The sequence below is a fragment of the Hemitrygon akajei genome, chromosome 5, assembly GCF_048418815.1.
Source record: "Hemitrygon akajei chromosome 5, sHemAka1.3, whole genome shotgun sequence".
NCBI lineage: Eukaryota > Metazoa > Chordata > Chondrichthyes > Myliobatiformes > Dasyatidae > Hemitrygon > Hemitrygon akajei.
The window spans coordinates 151033029-151054725 of NC_133128.1; the positions used below are offsets into that span (position 1 = coordinate 151033029).

Below are 21697 nucleotides of genomic sequence, written 5' to 3' on the forward strand. Positions count from 1 at the left end.
TGTGGGAGTGGATGGAGGTCGAATGGGGAAGTTCATTCGAGCAATTGACTAAATTGTACTGATTCTCCCACAATCTTAAGTCGGTCGTTAGGTGAGTCATTTGCTCACTTCTGGAGAAGCGCTGCTGGCTTAAAATCAAAATGCTAAAAACATGAAGCAAGTCAGGCAATATCTACCGAAAGTGAATCAGTTAATTGCCCCCTTTTCTATAGATGGTGCCTAACGTGCTGAATGTTAACTGCGATTTATGTTTTAAACTGCGGATGCTGGAAATCTGATTTAACTTGATTTTCATTTGCTATTTTGCCCAAGCATTTTATAATGAGAATAATTGTGAGGAGAAATGTTAACAGTCTGTGCTCAATGCATACTCTGCTTTAGCAGGAGTTCCTCGCAGGTATACTACAGCTGACCCGTGCGATTTTGCCCACTGCTTCCCTCTACCTTGCGTGTCTGGCCAGCTTGGCGATGATGGCCCAGTGCTGGACAGGTCGCCAGCCCGGCCCCAGCGGGGGAGGCGAGAGCGCGATTGCGTCAGAGGGGGTTGGCGGGGAGCCAATGGGAGAAGAGAGCGGCGCAAGGGAGGCGCGGGAAAGTGCGAGTGTTTCCGAGCAGGCTGGGGCGCGCGGCGGCGCGGCGGGTAGGCTGTTCGGAAGGCGGGTCGGGTGTTCGGAAGGCGGGGCGCGGGCGCGCACGACAACAAGCGCGGAGCCTCGGCGGCGGCCCGACGCCATGGACAACTTCCAGAAAGTGGAGAAGATCGGGGAGGGCACCTACGGAGTAGTCTATAAAGCAATGAATAAAGTGACGGGAGAGATGGTGGCTCTGAAAAAAATAAGGCTAGACGCGTAAGTTACTGCCGTAAGGCTGCAAGGGTTAGTGACAGGTCACTTCTTTGCTGACAGTCCGGAGTTCGTGATGATTTTGGGAAATTTTGCATTTGGAAAAAAAATTGCTTATTCACGCATATTCTTGAAGTTGCCTTTCCACAGGATGATGTGTGCACTGTGGTAGCAGAAGAATCTCCCAAAAAGACATCAACATAACATTTAAAAAATTGTGATGACATATCTACATCCTAACGTTTGGATATTTATAATTTGGGGGGGGGGGGGGAAGGTTTGGCAACTTCTGCCAAACATTAAAGGGTGTTTGCTTGACTATGAAAGCCAAGCATCTGTTTTAATTTGTATTCTCAAAATCGATGAAGTTGCTCCTGATGTAGTCAAGAGATATCAGCAGGGGCATCTCATACCAGGATCACACTCGTACCTGTGGCTAAACCAACGTTCAGCAAATATGTAAATAAAAATGGTGTTTTATTCTTTGGAACGAGCACATAGGCAATCAAAGCTGTCATCATAACGGCAGGGTTAATATTCTGCAGAGTACTAGATTTGGAGATATAGAACAGTAACTGCACAGAAGTATTTTAAATTGGTATCCAGTTTCAAATAAAGTTTTAACAGATACAAGTTGATCACTATTTTCCCGTTACCCTGAAGCAATAGTTATTCTCTTAATTTAAGACAATTTGTTGGAAGTTGGCGTTTAACTTTTATTTGTGGAGGGAGCATCAAAAGAGCCCCTGAAAGAGAAGTTTTAATACAGAGCATTTACTGTATATAGACAAACGTTCTTATGACTTACTACAGAGTAAAAATAAATTCTTGAAATGTAACCTTTACCTATTAAGGACTTATTTGATGGCCAGCTGGTTAGAGAAACCACAGTCCTAAGTGTAGCGCATGTTTTTGGGTACAAAGTGGCAGAAGTTAGACACATAACTAAGAAACAGGAATTTATCAGTACAGAGGATGCACTTTGAAGTGGAAGTAGATGGTGGTGTCTCTGGAGACTTTTATCTTCTTGCTAAATTTCAATGATTTGCAAAGTGCTGTCAGCCAACCCAGCTGTGCAACTAGCCCAATTCATAGATAGTACCACTGCAACTATAGTGCACCTGTGATATTGGGAATCAAAGTTTTGGGAGCAGATGGAGTATCAGTCAAGCAGGTTGATTTGGCCTTATAGTGCAAAACGGCTTGACTGTTGTAGGGGCTGCATTCCTCCAAGTAAGTAGAGCACTCCTTCACACTTGCACTGTGAAGGATGTTCAGCTTTTGAGTTCTGCCAGCTGCAGGTTAATGAGCCTCTGGCCTGCTCTTGTAGACATTGTATTTCTGTGGCTCCTCCAATTGAGCTTTTGCAGAGCTCAAGGAGTTAGGAGGTATCAGTAGCTTAAATATGTAACTAATGTGAAATTTGTAGAAGGAAGCAATTTCAGTCGTAAATTTAAAAATGAATATTAAAGAATATAAAGGAAATTTGCAATGCTATCAGATAACTGAAGGTGGGATGGGTATGGATGATCTAAATAACTTCTTAATGTGCTTTATCATTCTGTGGTTTAAACCTTGTAAATTTCTCTTAAGTCAATCTTAATTTTATTTCATTTTATGGCGGCTGATTTGATTCTTGTGGAGGTATGAAATTACACATTTAGTTTTTAGAGAGAGAGATTGTCAAAGATTAAAATAGTTCCCACCTTTTATTTGATATTTGATTTTAATTCTGTTTAAAATATATATTATAAATATGAAAAAAAAATCTGAGAACTTCTGAGTAACTTCTGTCATCCATTGTAAATTATTACATATCCCATTCTAAACATTATCAAAATCTAATTGAACTGTCTTGCCACTAGAGTGCTGTACAATCTTAGTTTTGGATTTCCGGAGTTAAACAATCAAGCTTGCTTCACAAACAGTGAAATAACTATTACTATTGAATTTTTTTTGTTTTATGCTGCATTTTTAGTAAACAAGTATATGAATTTAGGAATATGAAAAGTATATGAATATGAAGGGAGATGAGGCTGAGTACAGGGAAACTTTGTCACATGGTGTGAGCAGAATCATCTGCAGCTTAATGTGAAAAAGACTAAGGAGCTGGTGGTGGACCTGAGGAGGGCTAAGGCACCGGTGACCCCTGTTTCCACCAAGGGGTCAGTGTGGACATGGTGGAGGATTATAAGTACCTGGGGATACAAGCTGACAATAAACTGGACTGGTCAAAGAACACTGAGGCTGTCTACAAGAAGCATCAGAGCTGTCTCTACTTCTTGAGGAGACTGAGGTCCTTTAACATCTGCCGGATGACGCTGAGGATGTTCTACGAGTCTGTGGTGGCCAGTGCTATCATGTTTGCTGTTGTGTGCTGGGGCAGCAGGCTGAGGGTAGCAGACACCAACAGAATCAACAAACTCATTCGTAAGGCCAGTGATGTTGTGGGGGTGGAACTGGACTCTCTGACGGTGGTGTCGGAAAAGAGGATGCTGTCTAAGTTGCATGCCATCTTGGACAATGTCTCCCATCCACTCCATAATGTACTGGTTAGGCACAGGAGTACATTCAGCCAGAGACTCATTCCACCAAGGTGTAACACTGAGCGTCATAGGAAGGTGTTCCTTCCTGTGGCCATCAAACTTTACAACTCCTCCCTTGGAGGGTCAGACACCCTGAGCCAATAGCCTGGTCATGGACTTATTTCCACTTGTCATAATTTACTTATTATTATTATTACTTAATTATTTATGGATTTATATTGCTAGATCTCTACACTATTCTTGGTTGGTGCGACTGTAATGAAACCCAATTTCCCTCGGGATCAATAAAGTATGTCTGTCTGTTTAAAGTGGGAAAAAAATCACCAGTGCACTGAAGTCAATTTCACTTATTCACAAGCCTTAACTCCACTTCAGCTGAGGACTGGATTTGCACAAGTCCATTCATGTAATATTATTTCAGGAATGTAGAAGAAACAATGAAGTTTTTTAAAAATACGTATACAAGGATAATTAATATTAAAGTAGGATTGTTAGAGACTAAGAGATGCATCATACGTAGTAATATGGATAATTCTGATATTGAGTTATGATTTTTTTGTATTTGTCTTCACAAAGAAGATATTGATGTCAGAATAATAGAAGAAAAGTTATGTAAATTGGTGAGGTGAAAAATGAAGATAAACTACTTTAAAAAAAAAAAAGGTGCCATTGTTTTGGTCTGAATTAAGTAGAAACCAGGGTGGAAATAAGAGGTTCTTAGCTGCAATTTTTCAATCCTTTAATACGACAGTTCTGCCAAAAGACAGGAAAGTTCAAGGTGTTATTTTCAAACAAAAAGCAAATGGGTGAACTACAGAGGAGTAAGCCTGATATTTAGGGAAAAGTTGTGGAGACTATAACTATTCACTTAGTAAAACATGGATTAGTAAGTGACAACCAAAATCACTTTGTTAAAGACAAATTATGTCTAACAACCTTGATTCAATAATGAGAGGGTCATAAGATAGTGTAATTGAGACTCTATAATCACATTCCAAGGTATTTGATAATATGCCACATAATTGTCATATTGGCCGAATGGAGCCCTAGGAAGGAAACAACCGTTAGCTGTGACAGCTTTGAAACATTTTGGCTGCAGGATAGAAAACTATATAGTGGTAAATGGATGCTCTTCAGTTTGGAGGCTGGTATTTGCACATTACTTCCAATAACACAAACCTAGCAAAAGTAGCATCTTGTGAGGAAGAAAAGTAGTTTGATTGGCATTGACTGATGACCTAAGTGAGCAGATAGCTTGTGAAATGTAAAATTGCACAGAGTGGTGATGCAACTTGAAGGAATATATGAAAAGAAGAAATATAGACCAAATTCCTCTTGGAATTGTTTGACCTTAGCAAATATATGAGGGTGGGAATTGGTTTTCCTCACTGTCCTCTGATATACACAAAGAGCTCTTGTCATGACTAATATTTTCATTGTTTAGTTAAAATTTTAATAATCAGGAAAGTCAGCGTACTTGATATTTGGTGAATTCAGTAGATAGAATTTAAGAGGAAGAAGGGAAGGGAAGGTTATTGCTTAAGACCATAGTATGAAAGTTAATTTTAAATAATATATTTACATTTCAAAACTTAGGGAAATGGAAGGAGTGCCAAGTACTGCTATTCGAGAAATATCATTATTAAAAGAATTAAATCATCAAAATATTGTAAGGTAAGAGATATTACTTTGATGAAAAAACACTGTTGAACATTACAAAACAAAAAAGTTAATATGTTATGATTTTAATTATTCTCTAACTTAAATGATTGTTATTTGCTTCATTGAATTGCTTTGTTTTGAATCATCCTTTATTAAAAATTGCTGCTCTTTGAGCAACAGAAAGAAAGAAATATTTAACATACCTATCATTTCTATTGTTTTCCACATTCATCATTAGCGTTATAGAGAGATACAGCCTAGAAACAAGCTCTTTGGCCCACAGATCTGTGCCAACCATAAAACACCTATTCCCATTAATCTCATTCTCTCCATCCATTAACTGCACCCCTACCCAGATTATGCCACTCATCTGTACATGATTGATAATTTACAGTGGCCAATTAATTTACTGACCTATACATTTTAGAGATGTGGGATGATACTGGAGCACCAGAGGAAACTCACTCAGTTACTGGGAGAACATGCAAACTCCAGACAGAATCCAAGGCCAGGCTTAAACCTGGGTCTCTGGCACTGTAAGCACGTGGCTCTACTAGTTGTACCACTGTACCGTCCTCATTCTTTTTGACTGTTCCTTCTTATTCCTACTGGTCTGGTTCTTCCTACACTGTGGTTAGACTCCAAACGTTTTGAAGAAATGTAAACCAAAACCCACACCCTGTGCTCATTATATGCGGGGGATACGTTCCTTGCAGTCGACGCATAATGTGAATAATTATATAAATAGAGAAAATAGGGATGCGTTCTGGAGTGCTTCCTAAATATGTTTTATCTGTAATTTATTCACATTTTCATACCAATACAACACAAACACAGTACCACAAGGCAACATTTGTATTATATTTCATCAATATAATATTCAATGTAATAAATCATAGAAAGTTAACATACTAGGGCGTACAGTACTCACCAACAGTGGCAGGTGTGTAGGCTCCGGGAGATGAGTGGTTGTTGTGGTGTTGGGCAGCTTTGCATGGATGAGGTGGATGGTTGTGTGTCATCAGGATCATCAAGGACAGCAAGGGGTGAAGGAAGAACTCTCAGTACTGCAGGCAGCAGGAGATGACACCAGTTTGAAGAAAGTGGTGAGGGTTGTTTGCTTGGCAGCATTTTGTTTTCCAGCATAAATTTGCTTGTAGGGAAGAAGGCTTGACTGTAGGGAACCACTGAAATGCTGACTCCATTCTAAACGTGGGTCCATGTCTATCGCCATTTATGGCAGGTGTTCCACAGCCTTAAAAAATTCTGCCAGTTGCTTCACCATAAAATCCTTCACCTGCAAGTCTACACTTTCTTCTTCATCGTTATCACCTTCAGTCTGAGTTAAATGCAGAAGGTCATCCATACTTAATTCTTCATCATGAGAATCCAGGAGTTCTACCACGTCAGCAGTCTCGAGATCTGAGAATCCTTCCCCACCAGTTTTACGGCCCAGGGCCACACAATCCTGGACAGCTGCAGTGAAGGCAGGAAACCCCTTGAGGGTGTGCACACACTCCGCCCAAATTGACTTCCATCTCCATTGAGAGTGGAAGACCTAACCACTTTCCAGGATTCATCAATGTTGTTGATGGCATGTCTGATGTTGAAGGACTTCCACCATTCCCTCACCGTTGGTAATCTCCCGGGATTTTCAAAATCGTCTGTTGCTTGCAGCATCTGAGAGATAGTTCGATGTAAAATATACGCCTTGAACATGGATATCACACCTTGGTCAAGTGGTTGAATCAGCGATGTTGTGTTAGGCGGCAGGAAATGCACTGTTATGTTAGGATGAATGCTGTCCAAATGTTTAGGATGGGCTGGCACATTGTCAAGCAACGAGAACTTTAAAGGCAAGATTCTGTTCCTGGCAGTAGCGTTCAGCCTCAACAGCAAAATGATTAGCAAACCAGTCTTCAAAGATTCGACCAGTGACCCATGCTTTCTTGTTAGCTGCCCAGTGGACAGGAAGCATATTCTTACTCAAACCCTTAAGAGCACGGGGGTATAGTGAATGGTAAACTAAGAGAGGCTTCATCTTACAGTCTCCTTCGGCACTGGAACACATAAGCAAAGTCAATCTATCCTTTGCTGCCTTGAAACCTGACACAGTTTTTTCATCCTTAAAGTGGGTTTTTGCATACACTTCCAAAAAAGCCCGGTCTCGTCTGCATTATACACCTGCTTTGGTGTGATGCCTAACTCAGCTATCATAGCCTGCAACTGCACAGGGTAGCGTTCAGCAGCTTCATGGTCAGCACTAGCTTGCTCACCACGCACAGCTAAGCTGTGAAGCCTATGATGATTAACAAACTTAGAAAACCATCTCCTACTTGCATTAAAGCTAACAATATCACTTGACACTTCCTCACTAACCTCTGAACAAAGGCGACCATAAATTTCCAAAGCTTTCACACGAAGATTATCAGAACTGAGTGTTGTTTTTTTTCTTGGTTTCATGCTCAATGTGCAAACTCAACATTTTCTCCATTTTTGTCATAATCGACTTACGCACTTTGGTAACAATCTTTGAAGGCACTTGTGATGAATCAATCACTGCACTTTTTATTTTCTCAGCATTTTTCTTTGTTTCTGATTGTGGACTCACCCAGGCCGAAGTAGCATCCCAGAACTGTGTTACCTTCACCTGATGCTGCCCTCTTTGTAATTTCCAACTCTTTTTCAAGTGTTAAAGTGGTTCTCTGCTGCTTGGCTGATGGCCCAGGACTTGACATTGGATGCTTAGGAGGCATAGTTAAATATTTCAATCACAAAGTCACTGCACCGTAGGTAAAAAACAACAAAAGTTTAAGAGCGCAAGATTGCACATCCACATGTTGCCAAAACCAATGCGAGACTAGCGGGAGTCAGACTGTGAGGCGTGCGCACGTAACTTGTATTGGCGGGAAAGTGGTGCTTCTTATCCCAATAGTGAGACTGTGAGGCGTGCGCATGTGACTTGTATTGGCGGGAAAGCAGTGCTCCTCGCATAACTGAGTTTTGGATGCATATGAGAAGTTGGTAGAAATAGGTTCCTTGCATAACTGTCAATCTGCATTGTCTGAAGGCGCATATAACAAGGATGGGTGCATTTTGTAGGCCACAGGGATATTGATCATATAAGAATCTTCCTTATCCACTTGATTCCTACATTCACTAAGACTTCAGTTTTAATGAACAGTATGTGAAGTACTGGAGCTTTAAAACTGTCATTACATCTGACTGAAGAAGGTTACTCTGATGAAGTAGGTTGATCTTGAGGTGAAGAGATCCTTTATACAGCACATAACTATTGTAATCCAGACCTTATTTTTTGATGCTGAATATGTGATAAATTCAGGTATTTCATTTCCTTTGCACAGTGATTAGGATGATGTGGTAAGCCCATCAAAATAAATATGAGTAATATGTGTGCATTTATTCTAGACTGCTAGATGTTATCCACAGTGAAAAGAAATTGTATTTGGTGTTTGAATTTCTCAATAAAGATCTGAAGAAGTATATGGACTCTGCTCCTCCGACTGGGCTCCCCTTGCAATTAGTTAAGGTAATTAAGAATGTAGTCACTTTTGAAATATTTTGTTTCCATAACTTATTGTAGATTTATACATAGACACACATATACATGCACGTGCACATACACATCAATTGAAATTCTTCCTCTGCTTTGGAGATTCCAGGCTGGTTCCTTTTTATTCCGGATGACAAGCAGTTGACCTTTTTCTAGATCTGTTAGGAGACATAATTTGGAACTTGTCATGTAGAAAATATTGAAAATAGACTAAATTATAATGTCCTTTGACTTTGGACTTTAGAATATTATTATGTTTAAAAGACAAAGACAGAAAGAATACGGAGTTTGGATTTCAGTTTAAACCAATAGAACTCTTGTTGCTGGCTGAAATTGGTTAGCATAATTGTGCATTCACCTGTCTATTTGAGCTAACAACTTTACATCTGTTGAAATGATTTACAATTTTTGTTGATTGATGCTATTTATTGCTTTTTTTCTTCTGATGACTTTCTGCCTTGGTTCCTATTTATTGATCCATTACTATAAAAGAAAAGTTCCCCCCAAAATTACTGTCCATAGGAGCACTAGACATCAGAGAGGAATTCCAATCAGATTGTGGGTGGGGGAGTGTTGGTGGTGGTAGGGGTTGTTAGGGAAGGTTCTAGAGATTTAATTCAACAGCATGCATGAATTATTTGAGCAGATCTACCATCTGGAAAGTAGCCTGACTAATGGGCTCTGATAGGGAATACTCCAGGAGAGTTCTGCAACACAAAGAGAGACCAATGAAGATACAAAGTAAATTAGACGTTTGGCTAGAGAAAATTTGGTGATAGGGGCAGGGAGTTTGGGAGGGGATGACTTTTGAAGGAAGGCAATGAGAAGGTACTTTGGTTTATGGGGAACAAGTGGATTTGCTTGGGCATAGGTGGGAATTATCAATGGTCATCCTTACTCACAGTATTCCAGGAAAATCTCACCTTCCGTGCCTTCATGAATCTTTAACTGCCGAGTTTCCCAAATCCTGGGAGGTCTGACTTGCCAATATTAAGCTGAAAAATAGATAAAATCTAAGACACAGATCATTGTTAAAATAAGTAATGAATCATCATTCTCCAGTGAGCAACTTAGTTGCATGCACCCTGTTAAATCAAAGGTGGACAGATTGAAATAAATTTGAGTTTGGGGAATTAAAAATTGCCTATAACAACAGTACCTTAGACTATGGGGCAGGACCAACTTGAAGTACTTTTCATCAGTGGAACAGAGAGCTCTTTAATTTGCAGGAATAAGAAAGCCATCCAATAAATTAAAAACTCAGGTCTGCAGGGACAGGTATACATGTGTTCTTATTTCGTGCCACAGTAATATTTGTGTGGATTTTTATATGCAATGGCAGTAATTGTTTAATAGAAATGTAGACATTTGCCTGTAGTCAATGCCTGAATTGTTTAATTTTGGATGAAAAATGTTTATATAATGAAACACCTCTTTTGGCAGAGTTATCTGTTCCAGCTCCTTCAAGGTGTCGCATTCTGTCACTCTCACAGAGTTCTTCATCGAGATCTGAAACCACAAAACTTGCTCATTAATGATGGTGGTGCAATCAAATTGGCAGATTTTGGATTGGCAAGGGCTTTTGGGGTTCCTGTGCGCACATATACACATGAGGTAGTTAAGATTTATGCAATTTTAGAAGATAAGGTATTTAGTTACTCCTGTCTATTACCTTTGTAATGATTTAACCCCTGCTTACAACAGACTTATTTAAAAGTAGTTGCTTGTCAGTTAATGTGGATTTTCTAAGGACAGAAAGCATTGTTTTATAAGAAAATATGATAGGGTGCCTTAAGAAGAAAACATTTTTATTAGTATTTACCATTTCAGTAAGGAATAATGTTAAAAAAGAGGGGTTTTTTTGCATTTCTGGCAAAGAATGTTGTATGAGTGTTTCCCCTTCTCTGCCCCACCCCCAACATATGTTCTACAGTTTGCAATACACACTCCTGAATACAGTTGGAACAGTAAAGGTGTACCGTTTAGACTTGGGGAAGCAGAAGCATTTCAGGAATTACTTTTAGGCCAACAAAATTGTCCTGTTCTTGAAAATCACCTTCATCTATTTATTCTAAGATGAGAAAAATCTAGGATTTAAAAAATGATTTGGAAATTCAAAATTCAAAAGGAGTAATGGGCCAGATTCCTGCTGATCTGACCTCCCCGAATTGTTGTCTGCCAGTCACACATGCCTCACTTAGCTCAGCATAAGCACAGCAGAACGGTGTGGGCAATTGCTCGGAATTTGGCATTGAGGTGAGAAAGACCCCTCCTCAAAACACCTGATACAGCCTTTGACAACAAGTAAAAGTTTCTGTTGGTGCTGATAGCTTTTTATCTGCCTTTAACATTCACAGATGTTTAGAAATGATAAAGCAAAGAAATTGAGAACAAACATAACTTTCTCCTTTGCCTCCTGTATTTTTCCCCACAATCTTATTGAAGTTACCGGTAGTTAGATCTGTAAACTTGCAACAGGTCTCTTGTGGCAATTTCCAGTATAATGCTGGGGAGTCTGAATGACTAGGCACTGCCCATTTGATACCTGTAACAAAAGCAAATCAGTGAATGTGACCTCCTGATTCTGTTAGTAAAACTCATAGGACATAAAATGCAATGCTTATGATAGCTTACATAGCTCACTGAGGTGAATGGTATGTTTGGACTTGTTCTTTGGCAGTGTATATATGGAAGTCCAGAATTTACTTCGGTTTCAAGGGTTAAAGCCAGAGAGATGCTGTCCCTTGGATCTGTGAATGAGAATTTCAGAATTCTCACCAAACTTGTACTTCCAGCAGGAACTAACCTCAGGACAAAATATTGGTACCAGTGTGGCAACCATATTTCTGATACCTTCCCCTTTGACTCGTGAGTCACTGTTGAGAGCAGCTGACAATTGAAATTTTCATTATGACTGAATAAAATTCATTATTAAGTAATAAAAAATACTTACAAGTTCATTGCTAAATGAATAAATTGATCAAACGTCTCTTTGGTATTGACCCTTGTTAACTCATTACCTGGTAAGGCATTGACCCACATGGAGCAAAGTAGTTTTGGATTATTCACATGTCTCAGTTAAATCAATTAATCTTAGCCAGCATAATAACACTTTCCAACAACCTGCTGAAGAGAAATAGATTAGAAGTGGTTTTAGCATCACTAACTTAAAGAGAAGTGGCCATGCTTTCCAGTCGGGATCACTTGCTGGTGACACTTCTGAGATATTCCACCAAATGGAAATTAGAGCAAAGTCAGCTGTAATGCTTCCTGAAACAAACCCAGAGAGCATTTTTAGGTTGAATTGACAGTTAAAAGGAAATTTTAAAAATACAGGAAACTGAAAATGATATGTTATTTACCATCACCAGTAATTCACAGATCTTGGTGTACCATACCGTATGTTCAATAGTATCGAATGTTGGTTTGTTTAATCAAAACAAATGGAAGTAGAGCTTCAAAAATGAAGAAAGTGTATTTATGAAGTCATCCAAAATAAAAAGAGAATCCATCTTTTTGTTACTAAAATTTTAAAACCACTGAATTTAGGAAAGTTTTATCAGTACTAATTATCATAAATGGAAATAGATGGTGCCAGTTCAAGTGTAGTCTTAAATATTCTGGAGAAAACAGCATGGCAGTACAAAGGTAGAGTGCATAATTTTATTTATATAAGTGAATATCAGGCTGCATATAAACTCCTTTTGCCTTAAGTAAGTACACATAATCAATTAAATCTGTCAATGTTTTTGCTCTAGTAATAAACACTGATCAGTCATGTACATCTATAATATGCTTATGTTTTAATTATTTGGAAGATAATGGTTTCAGAATATTTATTACTGAAATATTTGTTTTCTGTTCTTAATTATTTTGTTTTTAGGTTGTAACCTTATGGTATAGAGCACCAGAAATTTTAATGGGATGTAAATTTTACTCAACAGCAGTGGATGTTTGGAGCATTGGATGCATTTTTGCAGAAATGGTATTTATCTCAGATATGCAATTCTATAATTTTTATTTGTTTATAATTGTTTATAATTTTTATTTGTTTTATATGTTTACACTTTACAAACATGTTCAAATTGTTACACAAAATCTTGATGTTGAAAATGTTGCAAAAAACTGACAGTGTAATTAAACTGAATTTTCATTTACATTTCCTCTAAAGCTTTTGTATAAGATTTGTAGTTACTTATTCTCTGTCATTTTTACAAATGGAAATCCCAGGTATATGTTACATCTCATGCAAATATTTATGATAGGGAAACCTAAGTCATTGTAGTAATATTTTACTGTTACTTTCTTACTGAATCAAATAAATTACTTAAATTGTTTAATGAAAAATTTCTTACTGGATCAACTAAATCATTCAAATTGCTTAATATCACCCAATGTTTTCAGTAACTAAAATGTTGCTACCCAAATAAGATTTGATGCAAATCCAAATGCAAGAGATTACTTGTTAAATATTTGCACCAGATTGTCTTGTTACCTTCAGTGCCTTAAAGGAAGTTTGATTGTAAAACCTCAGCATCTTCTCAAGAGCAATAAAACTATAAACCAAATATATAAATTGTGCAGTTTCTCAAGGTCAATGATTAGTATTCAACTCTTTGAAATTCCTCAGATAGTGCAGAAATTCATACCTGTAACTTGATATCTAGATAACACACAGGCGGAATACCTCACAATGCTTAGCAATGACCATCTCCAACAAGAGAGAATCTAACCACCTCCCCTTGCTAATCTGTTGTATTACCCTCGTCAAACTCTGCACATTCAACATAAACATTAGCTGGTAACACAAAATGATCAATCTTATAAATTCTCTGATTACAAGAGCTTGCTGGAGGCCCGATATTCCATAGGAAGTGGTTCATCTGGCTCTTAATGCTTGTCTAAAATAACTAAAGCACAAATAAAGCAGATGATTGAATAATTTCCTTTTGTTTCAATATTTATATCTCCAGGAACATTGATACTAGTTTTTGGAAAGAAAAGGCTGACCTTCAAAAGTAGCAAAAGAAATTATTTTTGGAACTTTGGAGAATAGTGGTAAACCATAAAATCCTTAAGTGACATGGTGAGGGGGGTGGAGGGATGGAATGTCAAGCTGTCTCCACCAGTGGGAGAATCTTGAACAAGGTGACAAGGGGCAGTCGGATAACACTGAGGTGTGTACACTGAGGAATTTCTCATGGGGGATGGTGAATTCTCTACTTCAGATAGTTTATGGAGCATCTCTAGAGAAAGTAGGTTCATTTTTGAATGATCTAAAATTGAGAACTATGGTAAACTCAGAAGAGGAAACAGTGCCTGGGGCAGATTAGCCATTGTCGCAATAGCAGGGAAGGATTGAGGAGTCACGGTGACTAATCCTGCTACATTTATGCTTCCTAACATTCTTTAAGAAGATAAACATGATTTAAAACAAAGCTATCTATTGGATTTTCAACTTTACCACTAGTTTTTTGAATCCAACACACTCTACAGCCTGTACGTTATGTAATATGCAATACAGAATCTTACTGAAAGTTTCTTAACAGCATGTAATTGCCTATAGTTGGATCAGTAGGTATACAGTCTCCGCTTAGCGAGAATATATGTATAGATAACATGTTACAAGTTATTTGTTAAAAGTGTGACCAAAAGTGAAAACCATAAGTGTCTAATATATTTTAGTTAGAACACAATAAAATGTAATAGTAGTATAAATATTCCTATACTACATGCTCTATATAAATTATAGTTAAGGGGATAGGCCTTTCAGCTTTTCAAGTCTATTGTGCTATTCAGCAAATATGTGCCTGCTCTATAACCTGTCCATACATCTGCCTTTTTTGTCAAGATCCTACTTGTGCTCCTCCTAAGTTATTACTTCTTTTTGCTTTTCCCTGTCAGTTTTCTTTAAATTTGATTTTCACATAGTCCTTGTATATCTTTAACAATAAAAATAATTATTTTAGAACTTATCAGTGATTCAGTATTCAAATGCATTACCTTGTGATATTAATTCACAAAGATAAAACCATGTGTAGTTTTTTGGTGCATTGGCTAATTTGAATTGCCTCTTTGATTGGTATAATATTAATATCGCTAGGTTAGAAAGGGAACAGAAAAGGCAGGAGTTCCAGCATGGTGTTTATCTAGCAGTAATCACTAACAATGCATAATTTGGATATTGGGGAGACAGATCTGGGCATGGTTATAATTTTCCATTAATGTGCAAGTAATGTATTCATGTCTACACGTAAAGAATGTTCAGCGGGAACCTTTGGAACTAAGACAATATAGGGCATCATTTTCAGCAGAGAAGGAGTAAAAGGAAGAGAAAGTATTCACTATAATTTTTTAAAAATATGTCATTTAACAATTAACTTCACTTGATGTTTCTTTCAATTCTAGATTACAAGAAAACCCTTGTTTCCTGGAGATTCTGAAATTGACCAGCTTTTCAGGATTTTCCGCACACTTGGTACACCAAATGAGTTTGTGTGGCCTGGGGTTACTCAACTACCTGACTACAAAGCAAACTTTCCACAGTGGAACAGACAAGATTTCAATAACATACTACCCAATCTGGACATAGATGGCAGAGATCTGCTAATGGTTGGTAGAAGTCCTCAACTTTAAATAGTAGTATTTGTAAAGTTGTGTCACATTCAGGTGCCAACGTTTAAGAGACAAGTTTATCTCATTTACTGACACAGTCCCTCTGTAATCATGTTTTCAGAACAGACTGAAGTGTTGGGTTGAGTCTTGATTATTGAATTACCATAGGTTTGAATCATGATGCTCTTACTTCAAGTCACTTAATATAGAAGTGCTCCCTTTTAAAAATGAAATGGAATAGTGGCAGTAGCAAGGGGAAGCAGTGGAGGTTTTGAAAAGCTGATAAGTTTACAAAATTAGGCTCTTGTCCTAATATCTGCTTCAACCAATTATCTTCACAGTAATGCTTTATTTCAGGAGATCTCTTAAAAACAGAAATGCTCATATGAAAGGTTCCAGTGAAAGATCATCAGCCTGAAATGTTAATTCTGATTTCCCCTCTGGAAAATCTGCCTCATCTTTAGTCATTGTTTTATTTCAAATTTCTAACACCTGTGGTCTTTTTTTGCCACTCAATATATTTAATTCCGTGGACAATGATCTAAAGGAGCATTTCACAAGAAAGTACATCATCCTATGTTCAGATGACATGGATATTGTGTCAGTGATAAAAAAATAAATCACTAGAGGCCTTGGTAAATTTCAAGAGTGGTGCAATATGACCCATATGTAACTGATTTTCAGATGCATATTGCTGAAAAAACATGCTGCACATCTGTATTTTGAGCTGCTTATGTTTCATATGTTAAATGCTTATTATAAAGATTAATTTATTATATATTTGTGTGAGAATTAGATGTTTAGAGATGTATTATATGCTGGTTAAGAACTTCTAATTAGCGTAAAGTTCTTGGTTGAAGTACTGAAAATGTTCCTGTTACCTATTCAGTGACAGATCTGGGAAATAGGTTATGAAATATTTTCTTGTTTTTATTTGTAGCAAATGCTCCAGTATGATCCTAACACGAGGATTTCTGCAAAAATTGCCATAAGTCATCGATTTTTCAATGATGTGACCATTCAGGTGCCACATGTACAGCTATAGAGTGATCTTCAATTGGAAAATAAAGGAAAAATCTTAGTTTTCTTTCTTTAAAAATTTCTTTCAATGCACTCTTTTCCTAGAGATTATGATATTTATCAGAAAATGAAAATTACGCTGGTAATTTGTAGTGTCTGGGTTTAATAAAAATTAATAACAAGCTCTGAAGGGTACAAAATATACATATATGTATTGTATTATGGGCAGTGGTTTAATGCATTTAAATTGTTTTGTTCTAGTTTTATAAAATGTTATCTCTGAAATTACATTTATTGTAAATAAAAAAAGCTGGAAATATGACATAAAATGGGTTGATATTTAACAGTCAGTGTAAATCAATGTGGAAGATAGGAGTTTACTTTGTGGTGTACTGTGCCATCAATTTTAGAGTTTATAATCCTTTTAATCTGCTTATTTCAAATACCCAGCAACTACTTAATCATGATGCCAACCTCATATTGAAAGACATGAATTTGAATCCTAGCCTCAATGAGTACAATTTATTTACTGTTTCTGTGCATCTTTTCCTAGTTCTTTCTTGGGCTTCCCAGATTTTCCAATTTCAGATCAAGGAAGAATCTGTGAGATGTAAGTAGTGTGAGGTGGACTGTGATGCTTTTTTTTTAATACCCCATTAAAAGGATGTACAACATTGATATCAGTATTAAGCAGATGCAAAAATAATACAGGTGATCCCCAGGTATAAGTAAACCCAACATATAAATAAGCTCCACTAATATAAATTACTGGAGAGTAAATTTTTTTTCAAAAGTGGTGCTTCCTTTGTGATCATGATAGACCACCTGAAGATGAACACAAACATAATTTCAGACTACTAGTATTATGTAGCAATTTAGAGAAACAAATTATCTTAATGAACATAATGCATTTAATTGCAAACCGGTGCTGACACTTTGCAATAGTTAAACTAATCTGAAACTGTTTTGTTAATGATTCTTTTGTACTCATTGACTGAGGCTTCTTGCTTAAGTATCAAACAAACAATCAGCCAGGTCGATGCAGCAATACCTTATCTCCCGCCTAGGTAGCCTCCTACCTGCTGGCATGAACATTCAACTCAGACCTCCATTGATACCCCTGCCCCCCCCCCTTACCCCATCCCTATCTATAATTTTAGTCTGGTTCTCTTTCTCTCTCTTTTTCCCCCCTCGCTATAATCTCCCCCCAGCCCAACCTTTCTTTCTCTTTTATTTGCCATAATTTTCCACCTTCCCCCTAGCCCATTTCCCTCCAGCCTATCACTTCCCAGCTCTCTACTTCATCCCTCCCCCCACTTCTTATCATACTTTTTGTATGCTTGAAGCATGTTGTCAACCAGCTGCATGTAGTTTGGCAGTTGTCAAGAAAATTTTCAACAACATCTATGAATATCTTCCATGTGATTTTCTCTCATCCCACTAGGAGTTCTTGGAATTGCCTGTCATTGATGACCTGTTTGACTTGTTGGACCAAAAATGCCTTCCTTAATCTTGGCATCAGTTATTCTGGGAAACATCTGTCTCAAATGTTGAAATCCTTCACCTTGCTTATTCATGGTTTTCACAATTTTTTATAAGCTCGTTTTATATGAAGAGGAGGCAAAATATCTTTGTTGGGTCTACAAGTGGCTTATATGCCACACTTTTCTGCCCTGGAACCAACTGTATACAGAGTGGCCAATCCTTTTTTAATGTAATGAGATTCTTTAGCATGATGACAGCAGATTCCACCCTTGCAGTCTTGAACCCAGTAATTCTTTCTTTGCTTTTGACAAACCCAAGTCTCTGACCTGATCATTTAACTTAGATTGAGTTATCAGATGAGGCCGAATTGACATAAAGAGTTTAAAATTTATAACAGCGTTGTTTTCCATTCCCAGCATGTGCATCATGGCATCTTCGTCTGCCTCCTCTAGACTCCATGTCTCTGGTGGCTTTGGTACTGGAAGACTATCATCATGTGGTACAGGCTGAAGGGTATTTGGGGTATTCAATGGATTTCTTGTTTTTAGCAGAGAAACCAGACATAAGTAGCAATCTGTCACATGATCCTGCTCTCGCAATTTCATTGGGACATTGATTTCCTCGTACCTCTGAGCCGAGCTCTAAGATCAACAGCGCATGTTGCGCAACAAATGTGTCGAGCCCAGGCTTTGCCTTGGTCACTGATTTTACACCCAAAGTGGAGCTCATAGGCTTTCTTAATAAGATATGTTCTGTCTTTGAGATTTAACCATATACTTGCCACAAGTATAACAAAGTATCACGACTGTTGCAACATTAGTGAGACATTTTACTATCACAATTCTGAAAATATAATTTATTAATGAGTACACATAATATGCTATGCACATCAATGTGATCACAAACCGATATACATGTAAACACAATGCACAGAACAGTGCTTGATGATTTTATTGCCTTTCTATAACCTGTCCTGCCATGCAGCCTCCACTCTGCCTGGACAAGATAGACATAAACCCAATACATAGGACAGTGTGTGTGTGACGCTTTTAGAGCGTTTCTACAACCAGTGCTGCCATGCAGCCTCCACCCCGCCTAAGTATGCCCAGGCATGTCTGGACATGATAGAAAACTTCTTAGCTTCCATTGTGGGCAACATTTTAATTGACTTGAATTATGAATTGAAATAACAAATACAGATGATTTTTTTAAAAATGGTGCAGAATAGGGAAATTTAATGATGTTCATGATCAGCAGCCCAAAAACCATAAGATACACCCAAAAGTATCCAGGAAGTAAAATCTTTGAACTCCAGTGATATTATTAAAAAGTCTGACATATATGGGCATTCCCGTGTGCAACAGAACTAGTTATCCTTTTTCACCCTTCAGAATTCTTCTTTCATATCAGTCTTGTGTGCTTATGATGCCATTCTTTACAATGCTGTGGAGATAATGGTTACCATAACAAGTGATTTTTGTGTAATTAGCATTTATGGACAAAATCGACTTAATGGTTATTTAGAATCTGTTCATTAGCTGGAAGTGGTCTCTATATAAACTGTTTTTACAACAACTTTCATAATTTGTCTTTTGACTTTTAAAATTCAAATGATTAATCCATTAATCCAAATAACATATCTAGATATTGAACAAGTATACGGTTAAACTTTTTTAATGTTTTTCAAAAAAAATCAAATGAAGTCACATGTTGAGAAAAAAGTCATGCCTGTTTGGTACCCATCAAATTGTACATGTTCATGCTTAATAGAACGAGAAAGGAAATAAACTATAAAGAATAAATAATCATAAGTAACCTTCTGATTATTGCCTGAACCCAGTCTGTGTGAAATGGTTGGGTTTGCACTCGGACTTTTCTTTCTCTGTCTGCTAGAATGAGTCTGAAAGTCTACCGAATATGTCACAATTTTTTCTTCAATTTATGGTTTCCCATTTTTATTTAGTATATAGGAGGTGACCAATTTTCCCAGGAAAAGTGTTTTACCAGATGTTTTTTAGTTAATTGATTTTGATAATAAAAATAAAAGTTGGTGATTGTAAAAGCTGATTTGTTAACCAATGGTTTCTACAAGTTGTTTAGTTTTCATGATCCTCTATTATTACTATGACAGTGTCTATATATAATGAGAATCAAATGGATTTTCAGTTTTCTTTTAACCACCCTTGGACTAAAGTTTTGTATAAAATGTATTTCTACAAGTGATCTTTGGACAGTTCACCAAATTGCTGGATGAATCAGAATAAAACTCCATTACTGCATTACTATTACAAATATATTGCATTAACATATTGCACTATGCCTTCTAGAACAGTGACTTTTTTGGAGCAGTAGGATATTTGTACACCTGCCCATTTGCTCCATAGTCGGTAATCTATTATACACTGCTGAAGTTTGAAATGGAATTTTCAACAGTACAATAAACTAGTACATTGGTGATTTTTCAATGTTTCTTGGGTGTACTATTGCTTTCAGTTTTCAGCTAGGATTCTAAAGAGAGAGAGGTCATAGCTGCAATTATTTTCCTATACTTTGGGTCAGAATGCTTCACAACTTTAATATCTCAGTTTAATGTTTTGTTTAGTAGGTAATTGGCATTTTTTAAAATAAGCAGTGTGTGATTCTTTTTAAAAAAGATCCCTTTTGGAATATTCTTGACTAGAAGCTAACAATAGTAAATTTGTTGATGGTGACATGAACGTGTTATTTTGTTGTTTGGTTTCTGACTGAAGTTAAAAGCTCAAGTTCAAATTCATTGTCATAGGCAAATATATATGTACGTGGGGTATAACTACCATGAAAATCAATTTCTTGCAGCAGTGGCACAGTACATTAAAATAAGACAAATATTAATTACACATACATAACTTACAGAGCAAAATAAATAATGCAGATTGAGAGGGAAAAAAATAAAATGTAGTCTGAGGTACTATTATGGTTTTTCAAGTCGGCTCAAGTATCAAGAAGAGGGCATGGCTCAGATAGTGACAGTATCAGTGTTGAATGCTGCCTTCCTGAGACATTGCCTCTTGTAGATGTTCTTGATGGTGGAAAAAGTGTACCCATGATGAAACTGGCTGAGTTCATTACTTTGTAGCTGTGGTGAACTACATATACCTGTCTGGACACGCCCCCCCCCCCCCCCCCCCCGCTGACTGCTCCTGTGGCTCCTCCCACAGACCCCGGTATAAAGGCGATTGGGGCCTGAGCCCTGCCTCTCAGTCTCCAGGATGTAGCATGGTGGTCAATTGCTGCTTGTTCTTTCTTCCAGTCAATAAAAGCCGATATCTTGCCTCACGTCTCATTTATTGATGGTGCATCAGTAGCCTATTGTGTTCCTGTGCAAATGAGTTTCCATACCAGGCTGTAATGCAACTATTCAGAATGCTTTCCACTGCACATCTGTAGAAGCTTGTCGGTCTTTGATGACTTGTTGATTCTCCTCTCAAAAGTTCTAAGAAAGTAGCACTGGCATGTGTTCTTCATGGAAAGTAAGCAACTAACACAACATTAATAAATAGCTAGTAGATATCATTTAAAAATGAAAACTATTAATATTCCATGCATGAAGATTGATCAAGAATTCACAATGAGTTTTACAGTAATATTTTGTAAAGTAAGAAAATATGATGGTATACTCTGGAAAATTAAAAGGCACAGCTAAATGTGGAATCTTAGTTGTCAGTTACTATCCTAATCAGAAAGTTGTACTGTTGCAGTTTACCAAATAATGACAGAATATTTCAAATAAACTATTAAAAATGTATCTTCTTTTTCTTAAGTTCATGACATTTGACCCGTTACTGTAACTCATGTTTATATCCCTATATTAAGTTTGCTTTCTGTAAAATGTTTAAAATCATATATACAATTAAAGGAGTTTAATTCCTGATTTAATTCAGTAATTTTATTCTGGATTAACTACCCTAAAGTTG

At 37.3% G+C, this 21697-nt stretch overlaps 1 protein-coding gene across 1 annotated transcript; it reads left to right on the plus strand.

The window, feature by feature from the left end:
• The first annotated feature begins 606 nt into the window (after window positions 1-606).
• Window positions 607-20708, plus strand: LOC140728322 (cyclin-dependent kinase 2-like). The gene is made up of 7 exons (XM_073046874.1): window positions 607-848; window positions 4985-5062; window positions 8480-8600; window positions 10068-10238; window positions 12508-12609; window positions 15033-15236; window positions 16180-20708. The coding sequence occupies exons 1-7, from the start codon at window positions 733-735 to the stop codon at window positions 16282-16284; spliced, it is 897 nt and encodes a 298-aa protein (XP_072902975.1). The 5' UTR covers window positions 607-732; the 3' UTR covers window positions 16285-20708.
• Window positions 20709-21697: the final 989 nt, after the last annotated feature.